The sequence below is a fragment of the Hyperolius riggenbachi genome, chromosome 10 (genome assembly GCF_040937935.1).
Source record: "Hyperolius riggenbachi isolate aHypRig1 chromosome 10, aHypRig1.pri, whole genome shotgun sequence".
Taxonomy (NCBI): domain Eukaryota; kingdom Metazoa; phylum Chordata; class Amphibia; order Anura; family Hyperoliidae; genus Hyperolius; species Hyperolius riggenbachi.
In genome coordinates, this window is record NC_090655.1 from 271,615,032 (window position 1) to 271,638,117 (window position 23,086).

A 23,086-nucleotide genomic window follows, 5' to 3' on the forward strand; every position below is an offset into this window, starting at 1 on the left:
AAAAGTGTCGAATATTGTAATCTCCACAAAATGTGGAACCCTTAATCATGTTGGTGCATTCACTGCAGGTCAGGCAGGGGAAAGACCCCAAGCGCTTTGGTCCCAAGAAAGTATATATAGTGGGTTGCAAAAGTATTCGGCCCCCTTGAAGTTTTCCACGTTTTGTCATATTACTGCCACAAACATAAATCAATTTTATTGGAATTCCACATGAAAGACCAATACAAAGTGGTGTACATGTGAGAAGTGGATCGAAAATCATACATCATTCCAAACATTTTTTACAAACAAATAACTGCAAAGTGGTGTGTGCATAATTATTCGCCCCCCTTTGATCTGAGTGCAGTCAGTTGCCTATAGACATTGCCTGATGAGTGCTACTAATGACTAAATAGAGTGCACCTGTGTGTAATCTAATGTCAGCACAAATACAGCTCCTCTGTGTGGGCCTCAGAGGTTGTCTAAGAGAATATTGGGAGCAACAACACCGTGAAGTCCAAAGAACACACAAGACAGGTCAGGGATCAAGTTATTGAGATATTTAAGGCAGGCTTAGGCTACAAAAAGATTTCCAAAGCCTTGAACATCCCACAGAGCACTGTTCAAGCGAACATTCAGAAATGAAAGGAGTATGGCACAACTGTAAACCTACCAAGACAAGGCCGTCCACCTAAACTCACAGGCCAAACAAGGAGAGCGCTGATCAGAAATGCAGTCAAGAGGCCCATGGTGACTCTGGACGAGCTGCAGAGATCCACAGCTCAGGTGGGAGACTCTGTCCATAGGACAACTATTAGTCATGCACTGTACAAAGTTGGCCTTTATGGAAGAGTGGCAAGAAGAAAGCCATTGTTAACAGAAAGCATAAGAAGTCCCGTTTGCAGTTTGCCACAAGCCATGTGGGGGACACAGCAAACATGTGGAAGAAGGCTCTCTGGTCAGATGAGACCAAAATTGAACTTTTTGGCCAAAATGCAAAACGCTATGTGTGGCAGAAAACTATCACTGCACATCACTCTGAACACACCATCCCCACTGTCAAATATGGTGGTGGCAGCATCATGCTCTGGGGGTGCATCTTTTCAGCAGGGACAGGGAAGCTGGTCAGAGTTGATGAAGCCAAATACAGGGCAAACCTGGAAGAAAACCTCTTTGAGACTGCAAAAGACTTGAGACTGGGGCAGAGGCTCACCTTCCAGCAGGACAATGACCCTAAACATAAAGCCAGGACAACAATGGAATGGTTTAAAACAAAACATATCTATGTGTTAGAATGGCCCAGTCAAAGTCCAGATCTAAATCCAATCGAGAATCTGTGGCAAGATCTGAAAACTGCTGTTCACAAACGCTGTCCATCTAATCTGACTGAGCTGGAGCTGTTTTGCAAAGAAGAATGGGCAAGGATTTCAGTTTCTAGATGTGCAAAGCTGGTAGAGACATACCCTAAAAGACTGGCAGCTGTAATTGCAGGAAAAGGTGGTTCTACAAAGTATTGACTCAGGGGGCTGAATAATTACACACACCCCACTTTGCATTTATTTATTTGTAAAAAAATGGTTGGAATGATGTATGATTTTCGATCCACTTCTCACACGTACACCACTTTGTATTGGTCTTTCACGTGGAATTCCAATAAAATTGATGCATGTTTGTGGCAGTAATGTGACAAAATGTGGAAAACTTCAAGGGGGCCGAATTCTTTTGCAACCCACTGTATATATGAGCTTTTTATGTATATAGTACTATGATGTATGTTTTGACCTATAGGAGAAGGATACTCCGCTTACTAATACTGATGTGCTGTATTGCTCCGCATATCTATATTCAAGGTATTTCTATGCACCCTGAGAGGTTCTTCTTGGACACTAAAAGGTTGCATGTATGATGGACTGTGTGTCTACTTGTATTCACATGGTTGAACACTGTGGTGCGACTCTTGGTGTGTTATATACAGAGATGGTGAACATCAGATTACCTGGGCATGCTGGTCTGTCACTCCCACGAGGTGTATATATGGCAGGGCCATGCCTAGTTGTGTGTTATATACAGAGAGGGTGCACATCAGATTACCTGGGCATGCTGGTCTGTCACTCCCACGAGGTGTATATATGGCACGGCCATGCCTAGTTGTGTGTTATATACAGAGAGAGTGCACATCAGATTACCTGGGCATGCTGGTCTGTCACTCCCACGAGGTGTATATATGGCAGGGCCATGCCTAGTTGTGTGTTATATACTGAGATGGTGCACATCAGATTACCTGGGCATGCATGGTCTGTCACTCCCACGAGGTGTATATATGGCACGGCCATGCCTAGTTGTGTGTTATATACAGAGATGGTGCACATCAGATTACCTGGGCATGCTGGTCTGTCACTCCCACGAGGTGTATATATGGCACGGCCATGCCTAGTTGTGTGTTATATACAGAGAGGGTGCACATCAGATTACCTGGGCATGCTGGTCTGTCACTCCCACGAGGTGTATATATGGCACAGCCATGCCTAGTTGTGTGTTATATACAGAGAGGGTGCACATCAGATTACCTGGGCATGCATAGTCTGTCACTCCCACGAGGTGTATATATGGCACGGTGACGGCCATGCCTAGTTGTGTGTTATATACAGAGAGGGTGCACATCAGATTACCTGGGCATGCATAGTCTGTCACTCCCACGAGGTGTATATATGGAAGGGCCATGCCTAGTTGTGTGTTATATACAGAGAGGGTGCACATCAGATTACCTGGGCATGCTGGTCTGTCACTCCCACGAGGTGTATATATGGCACGGCCATGCCTAGTTGTGTGTTATATACAGAGAGAGTGCACATCAGATTACCTGGGCATGCTGGTCTGTCACTCCCACGAGGTGTATATATGGCACAGCCATGCCTAGTTGTGTGTTATATACAGAGAGGGTGCACATCAGATTACCTGGGCATGCATAGTCTGTCACTCCCACGAGGTGTATATATGGAAGGGCCATGCCTAGTTGTGTGTTATATACAGAGAGGGTGCACATCAGATTACCTGGGCATGCATGGTCTCTCACTCCCACCAGGTGTATATATGGCACGGTGACGGCCATGCCTAGTTGTGTGTTATATACAGAGAGAGTGCACATCAGATTACCTGGGCATGCTGGTCTGTCACTCCCACGAGGTGTATATATGGCACGGCCATGTCTAGTTGTGTGTTATATACAGAGAGGGTGCACATCAGATTACCTGGGCATGCATGGTCTGTCACTCCCACGAGGTGTATATATGGCACGGCCATGCCTAGTTGTGTGTTATATACAGAGATGGTGCACATCAGATTACCTGGGCATGCTGGTCTCTCACTCCCACGAGGTGTATATATGGCACGGCCATGCGTAGTTGTGTGTTATATACAGAGAGGGTGCACATCAGATTACCTGGGCATGCTGGTCTGTCACTCCCACGAGGTGTATATATGGCACGGCCATGCCTAGTTGTGTGTTATATACAGAGAGGGTGCACATCAGATTACCTGGGCATGCATAGTCTGTCACTCCCACGAGGTGTATATATGGAAGGGCCATGCCTAGTTGTGTGTTATATACAGAGAGGGTGCACATCAGATTACCTGGGCATGCATGGTCTGTCACTCCCACGAGGTGTATATATGGCAGGGCCATGCCTAGTTGTGTGTTATATACAGAGAGGGTGCACATCAGATTACCAGGGCATGCATGGTCTGTCACTCCCACGAGGTGTATATATGGCACGGCCATGCCTAGTTGTGTGTTATATACAGAGAGGGTGCACATCAGATTACCTGGGCATGCTGGTCTGTCACTCCCACGAGGTGTATATATGGAAGGGCCATGCCTAGTTGTGTGTTATATACAGAGACGGTGCACATCAGATTACCTGGGCATGCATGGTCTCTCACTCCCACCAGGTGTATATATGGCACGGTGACGGCCATGCCTAGTTGTGTGTTATATACAGAGAGGGTGCACATCAGATTACCTGGGCATGCTGGTCTGTCACTCCCACGAGGTGTATATATGGCAGGGCCATGCCTAGTTGTGTGTTATATACAGAGAGGGTGCACATCAGATTACCTGGGCATGCTGGTCTGTCACTCCCACGAGGTGTATATATGGCACGGCCATGCCTAGTTGTGTGTTATATACAGAGAGGGTGCACATCAGATTACCTGGGCATGCATAGTCTGTCACTCCCACGAGGTGTATATATGGAAGGGCCATGCCTAGTTGTGTGTTATATACAGAGAGGGTGCACATCAGATTACCTGGGCATGCATGGTCTCTCACTCCCACCAGGTGTATATATGGCACGGCGACGGCCATGCCTAGTTGTGTGTTATATACAGAGAGAGTGCACATCAGATTACCTGGGCATGCTGGTCTGTCACTCCCACGAGGTGTATATATGGCACGGCCATGCCTAGTTGTGTGTTATATACAGAGATGGTGCACATCAGATTACCTGGGCATGCTGGTCTCTCACTCCCACGAGGTGTATATATGGCACGGCCATGCCTAGTTGTGTGTTATATACAGAGAGGGTGCACATCAGATTACCTGGGCATGCTGGTCTGTCACTCCCACGAGGTGTATATATGGCACGGCCATGCCTAGTTGTGTGTTATATACAGAGAGGGTGCACATCAGATTACCTGGGCATGCATAGTCTGTCACTCCCACGAGGTGTATATATGGAAGGGCCATGCCTAGTTGTGTGTTATATACAGAGAGGGTGCACATCAGATTACCTGGGCATGCATGGTCTGTCACTCCCACGAGGTGTATATATGGCAGGGCCATGCCTAGTTGTGTGTTATATACAGAGAGGGTGCACATCAGATTACCAGGGCATGCATGGTCTGTCACTCCCACGAGGTGTATATATGGCACGGCCATGCCTAGTTGTGTGTTATATACAGAGATGGTGCACATCAGATTACCTGGGCATGCTGGTCTGTCACTCCCACGAGGTGTATATATGGCAGGGCCATGCCTAGTTGTGTGTTATATACAGAGAGAGTGCACATCAGATTACCTGGGCATGCATGGTCTGTCACTCCCACGAGCTGTATATATGGCACGGCCATGCCTAGTTGTGTGTTATATACAGAGAGGGTGCACATCAGATTACCTGGGCATGCTGGTCTGTCACTCCCACGAGGTGTATATATGGCACGGCCATGCCTAGTTGTGTGTTATATACAGAGAGAGTGCACATCAGATTACCTGGGCATGCATGGTCTGTCACTCCCACGAGGTGTATATATGGCAGGGCCATGCCTAGTTGTGTGTTATATACAGAGACGGTGCACATCTGATTACCTGGGCATGCATGGTCTGTCACTCCCACGAGGTGTATATATGGCACGGCCATGCCTAGTTGTGTGTTATATACAGAGAGGGTGCACATCAGATTACCTGGGCATGCATGGTCTGTCACTCCCACGAGGTGTATATATGGCACGGCCATGCCTAGTTGTGTGTTATATACAGAGAGGGTGCACATCAGATTACCTGGGCATGCATGGTCTGTCACTCCCACGAGGTGTATATATGGCACGGCCATGCCTAGTTGTGTGTTATATACAGAGATGGTGCACATCAGATTACCTGGGCATGCTGGTCTGTCACTCCCACGAGGTGTATATATGGCAGGGCCATGCCTAGTTGTGTGTTTATTCTTTTAGGCATATTTTTCTAGGTGATCGCTATATACATATATATATATACTTTGCATTGTTCTAGATTGTGACTATGAGTCTGTCGTAGGCCCACGGATAAGATTAATGTTTTTGTTTTTTTTTGGACTGCGCATGGATCTCTAATGGTATGTATACCCTGTGATTTATATGTTTTTAACAGATGTTTTGTATACGGTGTGCCTCTGAGGAAGCGGCTGTTGCCCGTGAAACACGTGTCAGGCATTTTGTGATGTGAAGTGAAGGTCTGATGTTGTATCTACACATATTATCTGCAATCTGAAGAGATTACATATGAAGAATGAATAAGAGAACTTTGGTTCATAAAAAAAACACTTTTTGAGTGTGTTTGGATCACTGAGGGTGAAGCTATGTTTCCCTGCTCCTTACTTATTACCAGTGTGAGATCTCTCATGTCTGGCAAGGGTTCCTCTATCACCAAAACATTTCCCACACTCAGCACATGAATAGGGCTTCTCACCAGTGTGAGATCTCTCATGTATGACTAGAGTTGAATTTTGTCCAAAACATTTCCCACACTCAGCACATGAATAAGGCTTCTCACCAGTGTGAGATCTCTCATGTATGACTAGAGTTGAATTTTGTCCAAAACATTTCCCACACTCAGCACATGAATAGGGCTTCTCACCAGTGTGAGATCTCTCATGTCTGACAAGATGTATTTTTCGTGCAAAACATTTCCCACACTCAGCACACGAATAGGGCTTCTCACCCGTGTGAGTTCTCTCATGTATGACTAGAGTTGAATTTTGTCCAAAACATTTCCCACACTCAGCACATGAATAAGGCTTCTCACCAGTGTGAGATCTCTCATGTCTGACAAGATGTATTTTTCGTGCAAAACATTTCCCACACTCAGCACAAGAATATGGCTTCTCACCAGTGTGCGTTCTCTCATGTCCGACAAGTATTTTTCTATCACCAAAACATTTCCCACATTCAGCACATGAATAGGGCTTCTCACCAGTGTGCGTTCTCTCATGCACAACAAGGTTTCTTTTATCACCAAAACATTTCCCACACTCAGCACATGAATAGGGCTTCTCACCAGTGTGAGATCTCTCGTGTATGACAAGGCTTTCTTTAACTCTAAAACATTTCCCACACTCAGCACATGAATATGGCTTCTCACCCGTGTGGGATCTCTCGTGTGTGACAAGGATTGATTTCTGTGCAAAACATTTCCCACACTCAGCACATGAATATGGCTTCTCACCCGTGTGGGATCTCTCATGTGTGACAAGGCTTTCTTTAATGCCAAAACATTTCCCACACTCAGTACATGAATAGGGCCTTTCACCAGTGTGAGATCTCTCATGCACAACAAGGGTTCTTTTTTCTCCAAAACATTTACCACACTCAGCACATGAATAGGGCTTCTCACCAGTGTGAGATCTCTCATGACTGACAAGATGTGATTTAAGCGCAAAACATTTCCCACACTCAGCACATGAATAGGGCCTTTCCCCAGTGTGAAATCTTTCATGTACGACAAGGGTTCCTTTGTCTCCAAAACATTTCCCACACTCAGCACATGAATAGGGCTTCTCAGCAGCGTGACATCTCTCATGTCTAACAAGACTTCCTTTCTGTCTAAAACATTTCCTACACTCAGCACATGAATAGGGCTTCTCACCAGTGTGAGTTCTCTCATGTCTAACAAGGGTTTCTTTATCTCTGAAACATTTCCCACACTCAGTACATGAATAGGGCCTTTCATCAGTGTGAGATCTCTCGTGCACAACCAGGGATCTTTTTTCTCCAAAACCTTTCCCACACTCAGCACATGAAAAAGGCTTCTCACCAGTGTGAGTTCTCTCATGTGTGACAAGATGTGATTTCAACACAAAACATTTCCCACACTCAGCACATGAAAAAGGCTTCTCACCAGTGTGAGTTCTCTCATGTGTGACAAGATTTGATTTCCATGTATAACATTTCCCACATGTGGAACACGAATGAGACCCTCCAGCAGGGGGAGAGCTGTGCTGGGTATGAGGCCCCTCAGGGTTAGACAGGTGAGGGGAGTCTGGGGGAATATTTGGGGTCACCAGGATATCTGCAGGAGACTCTTGTCCAGTGACATCATCATCCGTTGTACAGTCTGTGGATACAGAGAGACGAGTCTCTGAGAGGTTCCTGATGCCGGGACTCCGTGCTGCAAATAGAGAAACATCATCACTTCCTGTTAGAGAGTTCTGAGGGGAGAAGCAATTATCATTAGGGAGGGTCAGTGAGCTGCTGATAATTCCATGTTGGTGCATCATTTCTCATTTCACTTAAAGGAAACATCCAAGGTCAAAAAAAAAAAAAAAAAAAAAAAAGATCCACTTACCTGGGGCTTCCTCCAGCCCGTGGCAGCCGGCGTCCTGCGCCCTCGTTGCGGCTCCGGTGGCTCCCGGTCTTCTCCGGTGGTGCAGCCGACCTGCCCTGGTCGGGTTTCGTATTGGTTTCTTCTGCACTCCACCATGCGGGTCACGTGGCCTCTCCGACGTCATCAGGACTGTACTGCGCAGTACCATCCTGATGATGTCGGAGAGGCCACGTGACCCACGCAGTGGAGCGCAGAAGAAGCCAACCCGGAACCCGACCAGGGCAGGTCAGCTGAAACACCGGAGAAGACCGGGAGCCACCGGAGCTGCAGCGAGGGCACAGGACAGCTGCCATGGGCTGGAGGAAGCCCCAGGTAAGTGGATCTTTTTTTTTTACCCTGGACCATTCCTTTAAGCAACTTAGGCTAGTTTGTGCAGATCCATCACAGATTAAGAAACAATAAAATGACAGGTTTGAATTTTACAAAATAGGTACAAAGCCAAGGGGGAGGGGGTGGGGGGTAGGGTGAATACTTTTGCAAGGCACTGTACCCACCCACTGGGCTATGAGGAGGAGGAACCTGGAGATGGCAGCCATGGCAAGTTGCTCTCTCCATTTTTTTTTAATATTGCCTTGTGCAACCCAACCCGGATAACCTTCCCCAGCGAACAAATACGGAGCATTCAGGACTCAGCTGTACCTGATCTACCCCTGGATATTTCATCTACTCTAAGGGCCCTTTTACAATTAATCAGTTGGTGTGCGTTAGTGTGCGTTGGTACGCGTTAGTGCGCGTTGGTACGCGTTTTTTCCATAGCAGTGCATTGGGAAGAAGATTTCAGTTAAAACGCATTAAGTGTGAAAGGTGCCATAGGAAAACATGGGCATTACTTTGAAAATCTGTTTTCTTTCCGTTTTAACTGAGAGCAACTGATTAAGTGTAAAAGGGCCCTTAGCCTTCTGGGGATTCTGACCAGTGGAGCTACAGTGCTGAATCAGGCAGTGAGGCTTAGAAGAAGAGGCAAGCTCTCCGGGATCCAGGTGCACTTTTGGCATAGAGGACTGTGTTTACCGCTACCTGGAATCATACTCTCTAATGTCAGGTCAATATGCAACAAACTAGATGAGCTGCAACTACTGATCAGGACTAAGAAGGACTGTTACCTCTCTGCTGCTCTTTGCTTCACAGAGACCTGGCTGTCTGAGCTGATTCCAGACAATGCTCTGCAGATTAATGGATTTACACTCTATAGATCTGACCAGGACCCACTTATTTCTGGGAAAGGTGGAGGGCTCTGTTTCTATATCAATGATAAGTGGTGTAAGGATGTCATGGTTATTAAGAGCAGGGCTTTTCAACCCTGTCCTCAAGTACCACCTACAGTGCATGTTTTGCAGAAAACCACTAACAGGTGAGGTAATCAGCAGAGTTGTTTAACTACCTCCGTGGATTTCCACAAAACATGCACTGTTGGTGGTACTTGAGGACAGGGTTTAAAAGCCCTGATTAAGAGGACATGCTTGGCTGGGCTGGGGACACTCTCCTATTCCCCCCAAGATCTTTCTTCATTTATTCTGGTTGCTGTGTACATTCCTCCACAAACATGCATGCAGCCTGCGCTCCAGGACTCACAGATCAGATCACCGAGGTGGAGAGGGGGCACCCTGATTCTTTTCTCATCATTCTAGAGGACATCAACAGTGCCAACCTAAACAGAGAACTTCCACAATACAAGCAACTAGAGGAGGTAAAACACCTGATCACTGTTACACTATGATTAAGGACTCGTATCACTATCTGCAGAGAAGGTCTGGGGAACTCTGATCATGCTATGATACAGACAAAAAGTAGGGATAATAAAAATTGCAGGGAAAATATATTATAAAGGGGACCTGATAGGACCAGACAAGCTTAATTTTGGAGGTCAAATAACCCAAAACTTGATTAAATTGATTAAACACTTATACTAAATTTTCACATGCACCATGTCAGCATGAACAATATACATGGTACAGAGGAATAGACTGACTCTTGGGTGCATGTAAAAATATACTTTTTAATTAAATTTATCAAAATATTGAGAAAAATATAAATAGAATAAGCAATACACACAAAAACCACAAACTGACGGACAAATCCAACATAGAATGGCTAAAAAATGGACATAAGATCCCCAGATGGCTCACTTAGAGGCTGCAGTCCTCTAATCCCTAGGTTCTCAACGTGTGGTACGCGTACCCCAGGGGGTACTTCTGATGTTTCCAGGGGGTACTCGGGCTTGATATACATAACCAAGAATAACAAATTTAGAGTTTTAGAAAATAATAAATCTCATTTAAACAACACCAAATTAGTATTTTAGCTAATTATAAGCAATAATAAATGCTTGGAAATTGTTTAGAAGCAATTATCCTGTACTATGATTAAATATATATTTGTCGAGGGGTACTTGAGATAATGTTTACTATGCTAGGGGGTACTTGGTGAGTACAGGTATTTAAAAGGGGTACATACCAATAAAATGTTGAGAAACACTGCTCTAATCCACAAAAGTGTGTGAAATGTATTTCTACAATACTGACTTTGGGATGGTACAACTAATTAATGGATGGTGCACCAAAATCCACAGGCTTTGAATAACACCTTCAACAAAAATATAAGATGACCTATCTAAGCAGAAAGCATCCGATGATGTGCAAAAGTCCAAGAGTTCTAGACCTAATTGCGGACCATAGACTGATGCTTGGCAAACTTGATACTTATATATTTCTTAGGATGCAGGTTACTGACACCTGGGTAATCATTCAGTTATGCAATAGTATTCCACATAGATGATTAAGGAAAATCCTGGACCCACTCGCAGTCCAAAAAGTTCCACAAGTCCAAAGGAATCTGCATGCATATGCCCTTCACACTGATAAGTATTGCATACTGAAGTACAAGCAGACATTAATGCAGCCAAGCATTGAAATGATCCAGATCGTAATCAGCAGAGCAACTTAGGCTATATCCACCACAACGATGAGTGCTGTGTACTGAAGCATAGGCAGATAGTAATGCAGCCAAGCACTGAGATTGCAAAGTTCATAATCAGTAGAGCAGCATAAGCTTTGTTAAGGTGTAGCAAAGCCCCCATGAGATTGAAGCAGTTCATGTGCAGCACAGAGTTATGAGCTCATGATGTAGCATAGTTACCATCCCAACAGCTTAGATCAGCGTAGATAAGAAATCCGAATATTGAGCAGGAGCCTCAGGGATCGTCCATTGGGGAGATGCTCCATTATCGACATGCTTCGCCGTTACCAGTGACAGCCTCTTCAAAGATTGCGTCTTTCAAATAGTTCTATCTACGTATTAATACCGCGGACATTTTCAATTGTATTTCCGGCCACGCCCCCAGGAGATAGGCGCAGGCACGTCATGCATCTCACAGTGGGACGCAAATAGGAAGTACTGCGTCCCACTGCCGACGAGAGTGCTTGGCTGCATTACTATCTGCTTATGCTTCAGTACACAGCACTCATCGTTGAGGTGGATATAGCCTAAATTGCTCCGCTGATTACGATCTGGGTCATTTCAATGCTTGGCTGCATTAATGTCTGCTTGTACTTCAGTATGCAATACTTATCAGTGTGAAGGGCATATGCATGCAGATTCCTTTGGACTTGTGGAACTTTTTGGACTGCGAGTGGGTCCAGGATTTTCCTTAATCATCTATGTGGAATACTATTGCATAACTGAATGATTACCCAGGTATCAGTAACCTGCATCCTAAGAAATATATAAGTATCAAACCATGGTGAGATAAAAAATGAAGGTGGGTATGACCCGAATGGACAAAATCTATCAATATCAAGTTATAATCAACACACAAAATCTTTATTATTAATCATATACATGATAGAGCAATATTAAAAATGTGCCCCCCAGCTCCCCAAACCCCCTTACCTCCCAAAGACAGGCCCCCCTCTTTCCCCTCTCCCCACAATCCCCCTGTGTATCTGATATTCAAGCTAACCACAAGATATATAAACTCAGGTACAATAAAGCATGCGTACTATATCATCAAAGAGAACACTGGACGTCCAGTAAACAAAAAATGGATCCAGAAAAAATATATATGCTCCAGCCAGTCCTGAATATAATGTGGATATCATATAGCCATGTAGTTGTAAATGCCTCTGCACCAATGGTAAAGGATAGGATGTTCTGTGATCCGCCCTGGAGTCACAGGTAAACCGCACGATACTCCATATGATCCGCACCATCCAAATTGTAACTTTATTAGCTCTTTAAAACATGATACAAAAGTATAAAAAGTCCATGAGTGGGTCTGTGCAAGGTGATGGCGCACAGGCGTTTCGGGCCGTAACAGGTCCTTTCGCAAATCATGACCAGCCCACAATGATTCCAAATCCATGTAACAGCTCTTTTTAAAGTCCCCAAGAGGACCACAAAGAAAACTGCCTCATTAACATGCATACATATTCATATATCCCGGAAGCCAATCAGATCTCCAGCTTGATAACACAGGATATTTTCATATAGTAACACAATAGGCAAATATACAACCCCCTCATCTCAACACAAATATATATATATATATATATATATATATATATATATATATATACTCTTAACCTGTACTAGGATACTCTCCATATTGTCTCACATGTTAAAAACACGTGAAAAAACAAAGTTGTAAGTCGGATCATTGTATCCAATGGCAGGAGTGCCTACTGCGTCCGCAGCAGGACTTTATCCAATCAGTGCGCATCTTCCAACCTGTCCCACCTCCACTCTGGCCAAAAAACCATTAGTAAATGGCTAAAGCAAACATAAGGGCGTGTCCAGGACACAGGCTGCAGGGAGCACCGACCAATGGGGGAACAAACTTCCAGCCAATAGAGTGGCCGCCAGCAGTGTCCGCTGGATGTCAAGGCAACATGTGAGCCAATGGCATCTCAGCCGACAACGTCCGCTATCCGCAGTCTAAGGAGCACGTGACTCCAGAGAACAGTGTCACGTGCTCCCAGTAACCAATACCCGCGGGGCCTACAGCGTCCGCACATGAAGCAGGGCAAAGCCCAATATAACATCCAGGACACAGGCTGCAGAGAGCGCTGACCAATGGGGGAACAAACTCCCAACCAATAGAGTGGCCGCCAGCAGCGTCCGCTGGATGTCAAGGCAACATGTGAGCCAATGGCATCTCAGCCGACAATGTCCACTCTACCGTAGTCTAAGGAGCATGTGACTTCAGAAAACAGTGTCACGTGCTCCCAGTAACCAATACCCGCGGGGCCTACAGCGTCCGCACATGAAGCAGGGCAAAGCCCAGTATAACGTCTAAGGAGCATGTAGACACGGAAATCCGCGTCACACGCTTGCCATAAGCCAATCGCTACGTGGACAGCAAGACCCACATACCCCATGGGTCAGCCGACGTTTCATTTGACAGCGTGTCTCCTAAGACACCGCCCACATACAAATTAGCCATGTGGAGATGTAAACAGCTCGGAGCACTCACAGGCTGGAATACAGATAACTAAAAACCCTACAGGGGGCTAGGTCATAAGTATTATAAGAAGGGCAGAGGAGGTAGGGGCACTTTTCTACACTACCAATCCCCAAAAAGCTCCTCAATAATCCCTATTGTGAACTGAAAAGAATATGCATATTATCAAATAACGGCAGTTAGATCATAATCCCTATTGAGGCCCTTAGGTTCCCAAGTCTCCAGTTTATTAATCTAATAAAGCTCTCGTAAAGCCAGCAATCTGTGCCTATAGATAGACATAGATGTATAAGAATATCATTGACAAAAATCTCAAAAATTTCTTGATTAAAGAACACCCTAGGATCCCCATCCTATACACCCTTCCCAAAATTCACAAAAATTTATGTGATCCACCAGGCCGCCCGATAGTGTCGGGCATCGATTCTATATTTTCTAACATTTTGATTTTTCTCGACAGGATTTTAAGACCTATGGTGATTAACCTGGACTCCTACCTTAAAGATATGCAACAGTTCCTGGAAGTCATTGCGGGAATTGGTGAGGTGGATGAGCACTCTCTGTTGGTCACCATGGACGTGAGTAGTCTATACACTGCCATACCCCATGAAGGAGGATTGGAGGCGGTAGAATCGTATTTGATGTTATACTCTGATTTTGATAAGGAACAAAGGGACTTTGTCATGCGGTTGTTGGAACTAATTTTGAGAAAGAATTATTTCCTTTTTGAATCCACTTTTTATATGCAGTGCCGAGGGACTGCGATGGGCTTGAACGTGGCCCCCTCTTATGATAACCTCTTCATGGGTTTGTATGAAGAGGCTTTTGTGTTTTCCAGCCAATTATTTTGTAGATTTGCCGTAACTTGGAAACGGTATATTGATGATATTTTTTTGATTTGGGGGGAGGGGGGCGCCATGTTCGAGCCTAGATGCTTTCATTCTGGAACTGCATGACAGATGCCCCTATATACAGCTCACTGTCCATGCTGACCAACAGAGAGTTAGTTTTCTAGACACTTTGGTTATGAAGGAGGGTGGTAGGCTAGTAACCGATTTGTTTGTTAAAGAAACAGATAGAAATTCTATCCTTCATTTTGAATCTTTTCACCCACCTCACACCATATATAATATACCCAAGGGGCAATTTAAGCGTATAGCCAGAATAGTGGGTGACCCGGAGTTGAGAGAAAAACGCCTGGATGAGATGAAATATAAATATAAATTTCTGGCGAGGAAATATCCTTCATTTTGTCTGAGGGAGAATTTCAAATTTAGATCTAGAGGCCATATGGGTGGGAAAAGGGGTGCAATTAGATTGGGGATATCAGAAAGAATTCCATGTGTGATGACATACAATGTATTATCGGACAGAATTGCACATATCATCAATAGACATTGGCCCATCTTGAGACAGGGTCTTCCAACAGTGAAAGAGTTTCATGACTATCCGCTCTTCTCCTACAAAAGAGCCCCATCTCTTAGGGACAAATTGATGAGGAATGATTTGGGCCCCACAGAGGAGATGATTGCCAGAAGGAATGGCAATTATCCATGTTTAAACTGCCATTTGTGTAGCTATATGGTCAAGGGGGATGTCTTCACCCACCCCAGCGACTAAATATAAAATTAGGGGGTTGTATAATTGCGATTCCCGTTTTGTTATTTACTTACTTAAATGTCCCTGTGGTCTGGGATATGTGGGGAAGACGACCCAACCCTTGAAAGACCGTATGGCCTCCCACAAATCAAGTATCAGGAATAGGAATAGGGATCTAACTGTATCTGACCACTTTTGTAAACAAAACCATTCCCTGTCACAACTACGGGTCCAGGTGATCGAAGGGATACCACATCCAAGGAGAGGGGGAGATAGGCACAGATTGCTGGCTTTACGAGAGCTTTATTGGATTAATAAACTGGAGACTTGGGAACCTAAGGGCCTCAATAGGGATTATGATCTAACTGCCGTTATGATAATATGCATATTCTTTTCAGTTCACAATAGGGATTATTGAGGAGCTTTTTGGGGATTGGTAGTGTAGAAAAGTGCCCCTACCTCCTCTGCCCTTCTTATAATACTTATGACCTAGCCCCCTGTAGGGTTTTTAGTTATCTGTATTCCAGCCTGTGGGTGCTCCGAGCTGTTTACATCTCCACATGGCTAATTTGTATGTGGGCGGTGTCTTAGGAGACACGCTGTCAAATGAAACGTCGGCTGACCCATGGGGTATGTGGGTCTTGCTGTCCACGTAGTGATTGGCTTATGGCAAGCGTGTGACGCGGATTTCCGTGTCTACACGCTCCTTAGACGTTATACTGGGCTTTGCCCTGCTTCATGTGCGGACGCTGTAGGCCCCGCGGGTATTGGTTACTGGGAGCACGTGACACTGTTTTCTGAAGTCACATGCTCCTTAGACTACGGTAGAGCGGACATTGTCGGCTGAGATGCCATTGGCTCACATGTTGCCTTGACATCCAGTGGACGCTGCTGGCGGCCACTCTATTGATTGGGAGTTTGTTCCCCCATTGGTCAGCGCTCTCTGCAGCCTGTGTCCTGGATGTTATATTGGGCTTTGCCCTGCTTCGTGTGCGGACGCTGTAGGCCCCGCGGGTATTGGTTACTGGGAGCACATGACACTGTTCTCTGGAGTCACGTGCTCCTTAGACTGCGGATAGCGGACGTTGTCGGTTGAGATGCCATTGGCTCACATGTTGCCTTGACATCCAGCGGACACTGCTGGCGGCCACTCTATTGGCTGGAAGTTTGTTCCCCCATTGGTCGGTGCTCCCTGCAGCCTGTGTCCTGGACACGCCCTTATGTTTGCTTTAGCCATTTACTAATGGTTTTTTGGCCAGAGTGGAGGTGGGACAGGTTGGAAGACGCGCACTGATTGGATAAAGTCCTGCTGCGGACACAGTAGGCACTCCTGCCATTGGATACAATGATCCGACTTACAACTTTGTTTTTTCACGTGTTTTTAACATGTAAGACAATATGGAGAGTATCCCAGTACAGGTTAAGAGTATATATATATATATATATATATATATATATATATATATATATATATATATATATATATATATATTTGTGTTGAGATGAGGGGGTTGTATATTTGCCTATTGTGTTACTATATGAAAATATCCTGTGTTATCAAGCTGGAGATCTGATTGGCTTCCGGGATATATGAATATGTATGCATGTTAATGAGGCAGTTTTCTTTGTGGTCCTCTTGGGGACTTTAAAAAGAGCTGTTACATGGATTTGGAATCATTGTGGGCTGGTCATGATTTGAGAAAGGACCTGTTACGGCCCGAAATGCCTGTGCGTCATCACCTTGCTCAGACCCACTCATGGACTTTTTATACTTTTGTATCATGTTTTAAAGAGCTAATAAAGTTACAATTTGGATGGTGCGGATAATATGGAGTATCGATATCATATAGCCAGTCATTAATAAGTGGCAAGCAGATTAGTGCAGGCAAGGGGATTATCCAGCAATGCAATGCAGTCACCGCAGATAGATTGATTCTGAGTGAAATAGTCCCCACTACTAGCAGGCATAGATCGCACAGTCTATAGCACCCCAAAGCAGACTGATCAGCACAGACATTGTAGCACATGCAGGGATTGAAGCCAAGCGATGCATCTGTGACAGTTCCAGTTGCAAAATAATTTATAGACTCTGTGTCATCAGTGCAATGCCACACGCACAATGTCAGCTATTAATGGCAGTCCACATACATAAACAAAAGTCATGCCCGTGGGGCTGCTTACGTCTCCGTAGTAGATGTGCTGAAAGACAATATGGCAGTGGATGCTGATCGTAGTGTGTCCAGAGATGGATGCCTGCAGTGCATGGAGCGCCCAGCTGATTGTTGGGACAGACAGAGGCTTCTGTCCATACAGAGGTTGGTAACCGCGGTGGATGGAACACCGGACTGGCTGAGGGGAAAGGCAGAGGTTTCCGTCCGTGCAGGGAGGAAGATGGCGTGGAGGCCGGGACGCTGCACATGCATCCTGACCGGTTTTGCCGGACTTCCGGCTTCCTCTGGAGGTCTATCAACTTCCTGTGTCACCCTGAATTTATTCCCCCATCGGCGGGACAAGCGCAGCCGGCCACGCCGACCCGCGGCCAATGCCGGGCGGGGGGCGGGGCAGGCGGACACAGCGGACAGGCGCCATTGCAACCCGACCGATGCATCCACCAAGCCCCGCCCCCACGCCCGACCAGCCGCCGGAGGGGGCGGGCGAGGCCGAACACCACAGCACAGCACATCCCGCCGAAGGGGGAAACAAACCAGAGGACAATTGCATAAAGCGCATAGAACATATTAGATGATCTACATACCAGATATACAATATCCCCATTTACGTGACAAAATATGATGTGGCAAATATTAGGTAAACCAACCATAGAAAAAACAAGGGCAAGCAAACTAACCCCATGAAAGAGTATATAGATGCCTCATCATCTAAATAAATTTTATCTTAAAGGAACCTTGGCGATGAGCAGTGGGACCACCCCCCAGGAAGCCCACAGATAAAAACAGGAGGTCCAACAGCACCAAAGTGGTCCAAAAGGGCCAGCAAAACACTAAATGGGTAAGAACGAGGCGTAACTAGTATTCTCGTTCAGGCCCGGGGGCTCAGTTGCATTCAAATCTAAAATCCATCGGGATTCCCTCTGCAGTAATAATCGGTCCATGTCCCCACCCCTTATGGAGGCATGGATACGATCTAGGCCTACAAATCGCATTTTAGTTGGATTACCAGCATGTGCTGTTTTAAAATGCCTTACTGGTGTAAGGTTGGATAAACTTTTACTCTTGATACTGGTAACATGATCCGACATACGTGAACGAAACTCTCGTTTTGTCTTACCCACATAAAATGCCCCACATGGGCATAAAAGTAGGTAGACAACTAAGATAGTACTACAATTAACATAATGTCCCAGCTCCCAGTCTCTCCCATCCGGTAGCCTGACCAGCCTACCTACCTCTACATACCTGCACATCGTGCAACCACCGCAGGTGTATGTACCTACAACCTTGCAGTGTTTGCCACTCGTGGAGGGATCAACAAAGTGGTTATTCACTAGTCTATCTCTCAAAGATGGAGCTCGTCGAAAAGAAAACAAGGGTTTATTGGTAATGTGCCCGCTCAATTTAGAATCATTAGCAAGAATATGCCAATGCTTCTCAATTATGTTGGCAATTTCCCGTGCTGCGCTGTTGAATAACTGAACTGCTCTGGCAGTATAGGGAGTTTAGTTGCCCCAGTATGGCTAGTATAGTTACCCCAGTATAGCTAGTATCGTGCTCCCGTATAGCTAGCATAGTGTCCCAGTATAGTTAGTATAGTGCCCAGTATAGCTGGCATAGTGTCCCAGTATAGCTGGTATAGTGCCCAGTATAGCTGGTATAGTGCCCAGTATAGCTGGTATAGTGCCCAGTATAGCTAGCATAGTGTCCCAGTATAGCTAGCATAGTGTCCAGTATAGCTAGCATAGTGCCCAGTATAGCTAGCATAGTGCCCAGTATAGCTAGCATAGTGCCCAGTATAGCTAGCATAGTGCCCAGTATAGCTAGCATAGTGTCCCAGTATAGCTAGCATAGTGTCCCAGTATAGCTAGTATAGTGCCCAGTATAGCTAGTATAGTGTCTAGTATAGCTAGTATAGTGTCCCAGTATAGCTAGGATAGTGCCCCAGTATAGCTAGTATAGTGCCCAGTATAGCTAGCATAGTGCCCAGTATAGCTAGCATAGTGCCCAGAATAGCTAGCATAGTTCCCAGTATAGCTAGCATAGTGTCCCAGTATAGCTAGTATAGTGTCCAGTATAGCTAGTATAGTGTCCAGTATAGCTAGTATAGTGTCCCAGTATAGCTAGTATAGTGTCCCAGTATAGCTAGTATAGTGCCCAGTATAGCTAGTATAGTGTCCAGTATAGCTAGTATAGTGTCCCAGTATAGCTAGGATAGTGCCCCAGTATAGCTAGCATAGTGTCCCAGTATAGCTAGCATAGTGTCCAGTATAGCTAGTATAGTGCCCAGTATAGCTAGCATATTGCCCAGTATAGCTAGCATAGTGCCCAGTACAGCTAGCATAGTGTCTCAGTATAGCTAGTATAGTGTCCAGTATAGCTAGTATAGTGTCCAGTATAGCTAGTATAGTGTCCCAGTACAGCTAGTATAGTGCCCAGTATAGCTAGTATAGTGTCCCAGTATAGCTAGTATAGTGTCCAGTATAGCTGGTATAGTGCCCCAGTATAGCTGGTATATGAAAGGAGTTGTTACTATGTAAGTTCATGTCACGGCCTTGTCAGATATCAGATGCTTTAGACTACTTCATTTCCTGGCGCCAGGACATAAAATGGTTAACAGAACACACAAACACAGAAGATGTGAGCACACATTATGCTGTATTATGAGTTCCGTATTTTCCTTATATCCTAATGAATACAGGTTTGCTCATTGCTCATGCGCAGTATATCATCATACATCACCATAATTTACAGAAAGTCATGTGAATTACAAGAAATAGCACAGTTCAATGATCACGGGGAAATATGTTATTTATGACCTTCCAGGTGTCCCCATTTGGGGCACTTAGGGGTTTTGCCCAGCAAGAAGAATTTTACTATTCTCTATTTCATGCAGCCAGCTCTTCCTGCACAGATGTGTGTGTGTGGCTGATTGTTCTATAGACACATTAATATCACACTGATTAGATACATGTATGCTTGTATATGAAATTTATCTATATACTATACTATATACTAATATATATATATATATATATATATATATATATATATATATATATATATATATATATATATATATATATATACATATACATATATACCCACACATCCTTTCAGTATAGTGCCCAGTATAGCTAGCCAGTTGGCTGATGGTGTAATGGTTAAGGGCTCTGCCTCTGACACAGGAGACCTGGGTTCGAATCTCGGCTCTGCCTGTTCAGTAAGCCAGCACTAATTCAGTAGGAGACCTTAGGCAAGTCTCCCTTACACTGCTACTGCCTATAGAGCGCGCCCTAGTGGCTGCTGCTCTGGCGCTTTGAGTCCGCAAGGAGAAAAGCGCAATATAAATGTTATTTGTCTTGTCTTGTCTAGGATAGTGCCCCAGTATAGCTGGTATAGTGCCTAGTATAGCTAGTATAGTGCCCAGTATAACGCCCTAGTATGGGTAGGTAGTGCCCCCCCCGGCTGACGCTCCTGTTACCTTATGAGCGGGCGGCCGATTCTTCTCTTATATTCCCCCAGGTGCCGCTCTCCTCTTAGCAGCATCTCCTATTACAGCATCGCGTCTTATGACTGCTGTAAGGAAGGGAAGAAAGCAGGGCAGCGGCTTCCTGTAGCGGCGATATGCATCGCTGTTACCATGGGAACCGCTGCCCTGCCTCCTTCCCTCCTTACAGCAGTCGCAAGACGCGATGCTGTAATAGGAGATGCTGCTAAGAGGAGAGCGGCACCTGGAGGAATATAAGAGAAGAAGTGGCCGCCCATACATAAGGTAACAGGAGTGGCGGCCGTGGGGGGAGGGGGGGGGGGCGAGATGACAGACCCACCGCGGCCCAAAAGAAAACTGCCCACGGACCACCAGTGGGCAGCGGCCCACAGGTTGGGGACCTACGGGTTAGGCTGTATAGTTACCATCCCATCAGCGTAGATTAGCATAGATGAGGGATCCGGATGTATAAGCGAGCCCCTGGGATAAAGTCCATAGGTAGACGCCTATTATCTTATCGACATGTTTCGCTGTTACCAATGACGGCCTCTTCATAGATTGCGTTTATAGGATACTTCTGTCTGCATCCGATAACTGCGGACGTTATAAGTAAGGCGCCCTCCCCCGCCCGTCCCTCGCCTCGCCAGCCGCAAAGGCGGCTGGTCCATGACGCACGGCGCCATGCCCTGCCCAGCGCGGAGACAAGCGCGGCTGCATCATGCGTATCACAGTGGGACGCAAATAGGAAGTACAGCATCCCACTGTCGGCGAGAGAGGGGAAGGGCGCGGCAGCCAGAGCAGCATTACATGTTAATAATAATAATAATAATAATAATGTTTACAACACAAATAAACAAAAAATATATAGGCAATAAAATATATATGCAGAAAATAATGGAAAACTCAACATATTACAAGAAAATGTACATATAAATCAGTTTGGCACGTATATGCATATAATACATGGATCTACAGAGACCCAAGTAGAGTCATTCAAGTTTCTTGGGTCCTTAATCTCTAACAACTCTCTCTAACAAGTGGGATAACAATACTGTCGCAGTCATCATGAAAGTGAAAGGCTAGGTCCACACTTGAAACGGATCCATTATTTTGTAAACTTTTTATTTTTCCCCCAGTTTTTCCGCAAAATGGCATTTTTGCAGCATAGGTTTCTAGTCAGTGGAAATGTATACCCAGCCCTGACTGTGGGGGGGCCACCGATCTGGAGGGGGTAGCAGCCACCACGATCGGGGGGGGCAGTGGGTGATGGGGAGGGGGGAGTCACTCCCCTCCCTCACCTGGGTCCCCTGTCCCCCCTCCAGCTATTTGTGCAAATGTTGTTAATGATTTATGCAGCAAGCGGGGAAGCTTACCTTCCTTCCTTGCATTCCACAGCTCGCCGTTTGACTTCCTTCAATACCGCCCTCTATACTTTGGAGGGCAGCAGTGCAGGAAGTCACGCGGCAAGCGTAGGAAGGAAGGAAAGTAAGCTTCCCCGGGTGCTGCATACATCTTTAACAACATTTACACAAATAGCTGGAGGGGGAGTGGAGATGGGTGACCCAGGTAAGGGAGGGGGGGCGCCCACTGCCCCCCCATCCTGGCAGCTACCATCTCCAGCATGGCGGCCCCCTCCCCAACCACAGACAAGGCTGGGACACAGAAACGGATGCCTGTGTAGAGGTAGGTCCATTTTTGCATCGAATTTCACTACCCCTCCTTGTATCCGGGGTCCGTGAAAATCCTGCAAATCCGGACCATTCGTTCAGTTTTTTAAAAACGGATCCCCACAATGCACACGGATCCATTTTGAAACTGAGTGAAGACTGCTGCTATTTTTAACATTAGTATCCATGGCTCCGGTTTTGGTCCGAGCCACATAACGGAGCCACGGATACATTTTTTTAAACAATTGTGAACCTACTCTAACAGAGGGTGTACCGCCTACGGCAGCTACAAAGGTTTGACCTACAACAAATATTAATGCTGCAGGTCTTTACTGCTATCATCAAATCCATCATATCAATTATGACGGTTTGGCTCATGCTCCGTATGAGAAGGTGAGACTGCAGCACATCATCCAATCAGCAGAAAGGATAATTGGCTGCAGCTTACCTTCCATGCAGGATCTTTATGCTAGCAGGTGCAGAAAGAGAGCGACCAAGATTGCCTCTGACCCCTCCCACCCTGCTCACTCCATCCTCCAGCTTATGCCTACAGGAGTGACATACCGGTCAGTCACAACAAAGACTTCC

The 23,086-nt window shown here is 45.6% G+C and overlaps 1 protein-coding gene across 1 annotated transcript in view; it reads right to left on the reverse strand.

The window, feature by feature from the left end:
- Positions 1–23,086, reverse strand: part of LOC137537201 (zinc finger protein 208-like) — a 176,477-nt gene that overhangs the window by 89,793 nt on the left and 63,598 nt on the right. The window contains exon 3 of the mRNA XM_068259309.1: positions 6,116–7,897. Within this exon, the coding sequence (XP_068115410.1) occupies positions 6,116–7,897 (1,782 nt within the window). The remainder of the gene's footprint in view (positions 1–6,115; positions 7,898–23,086) is intronic.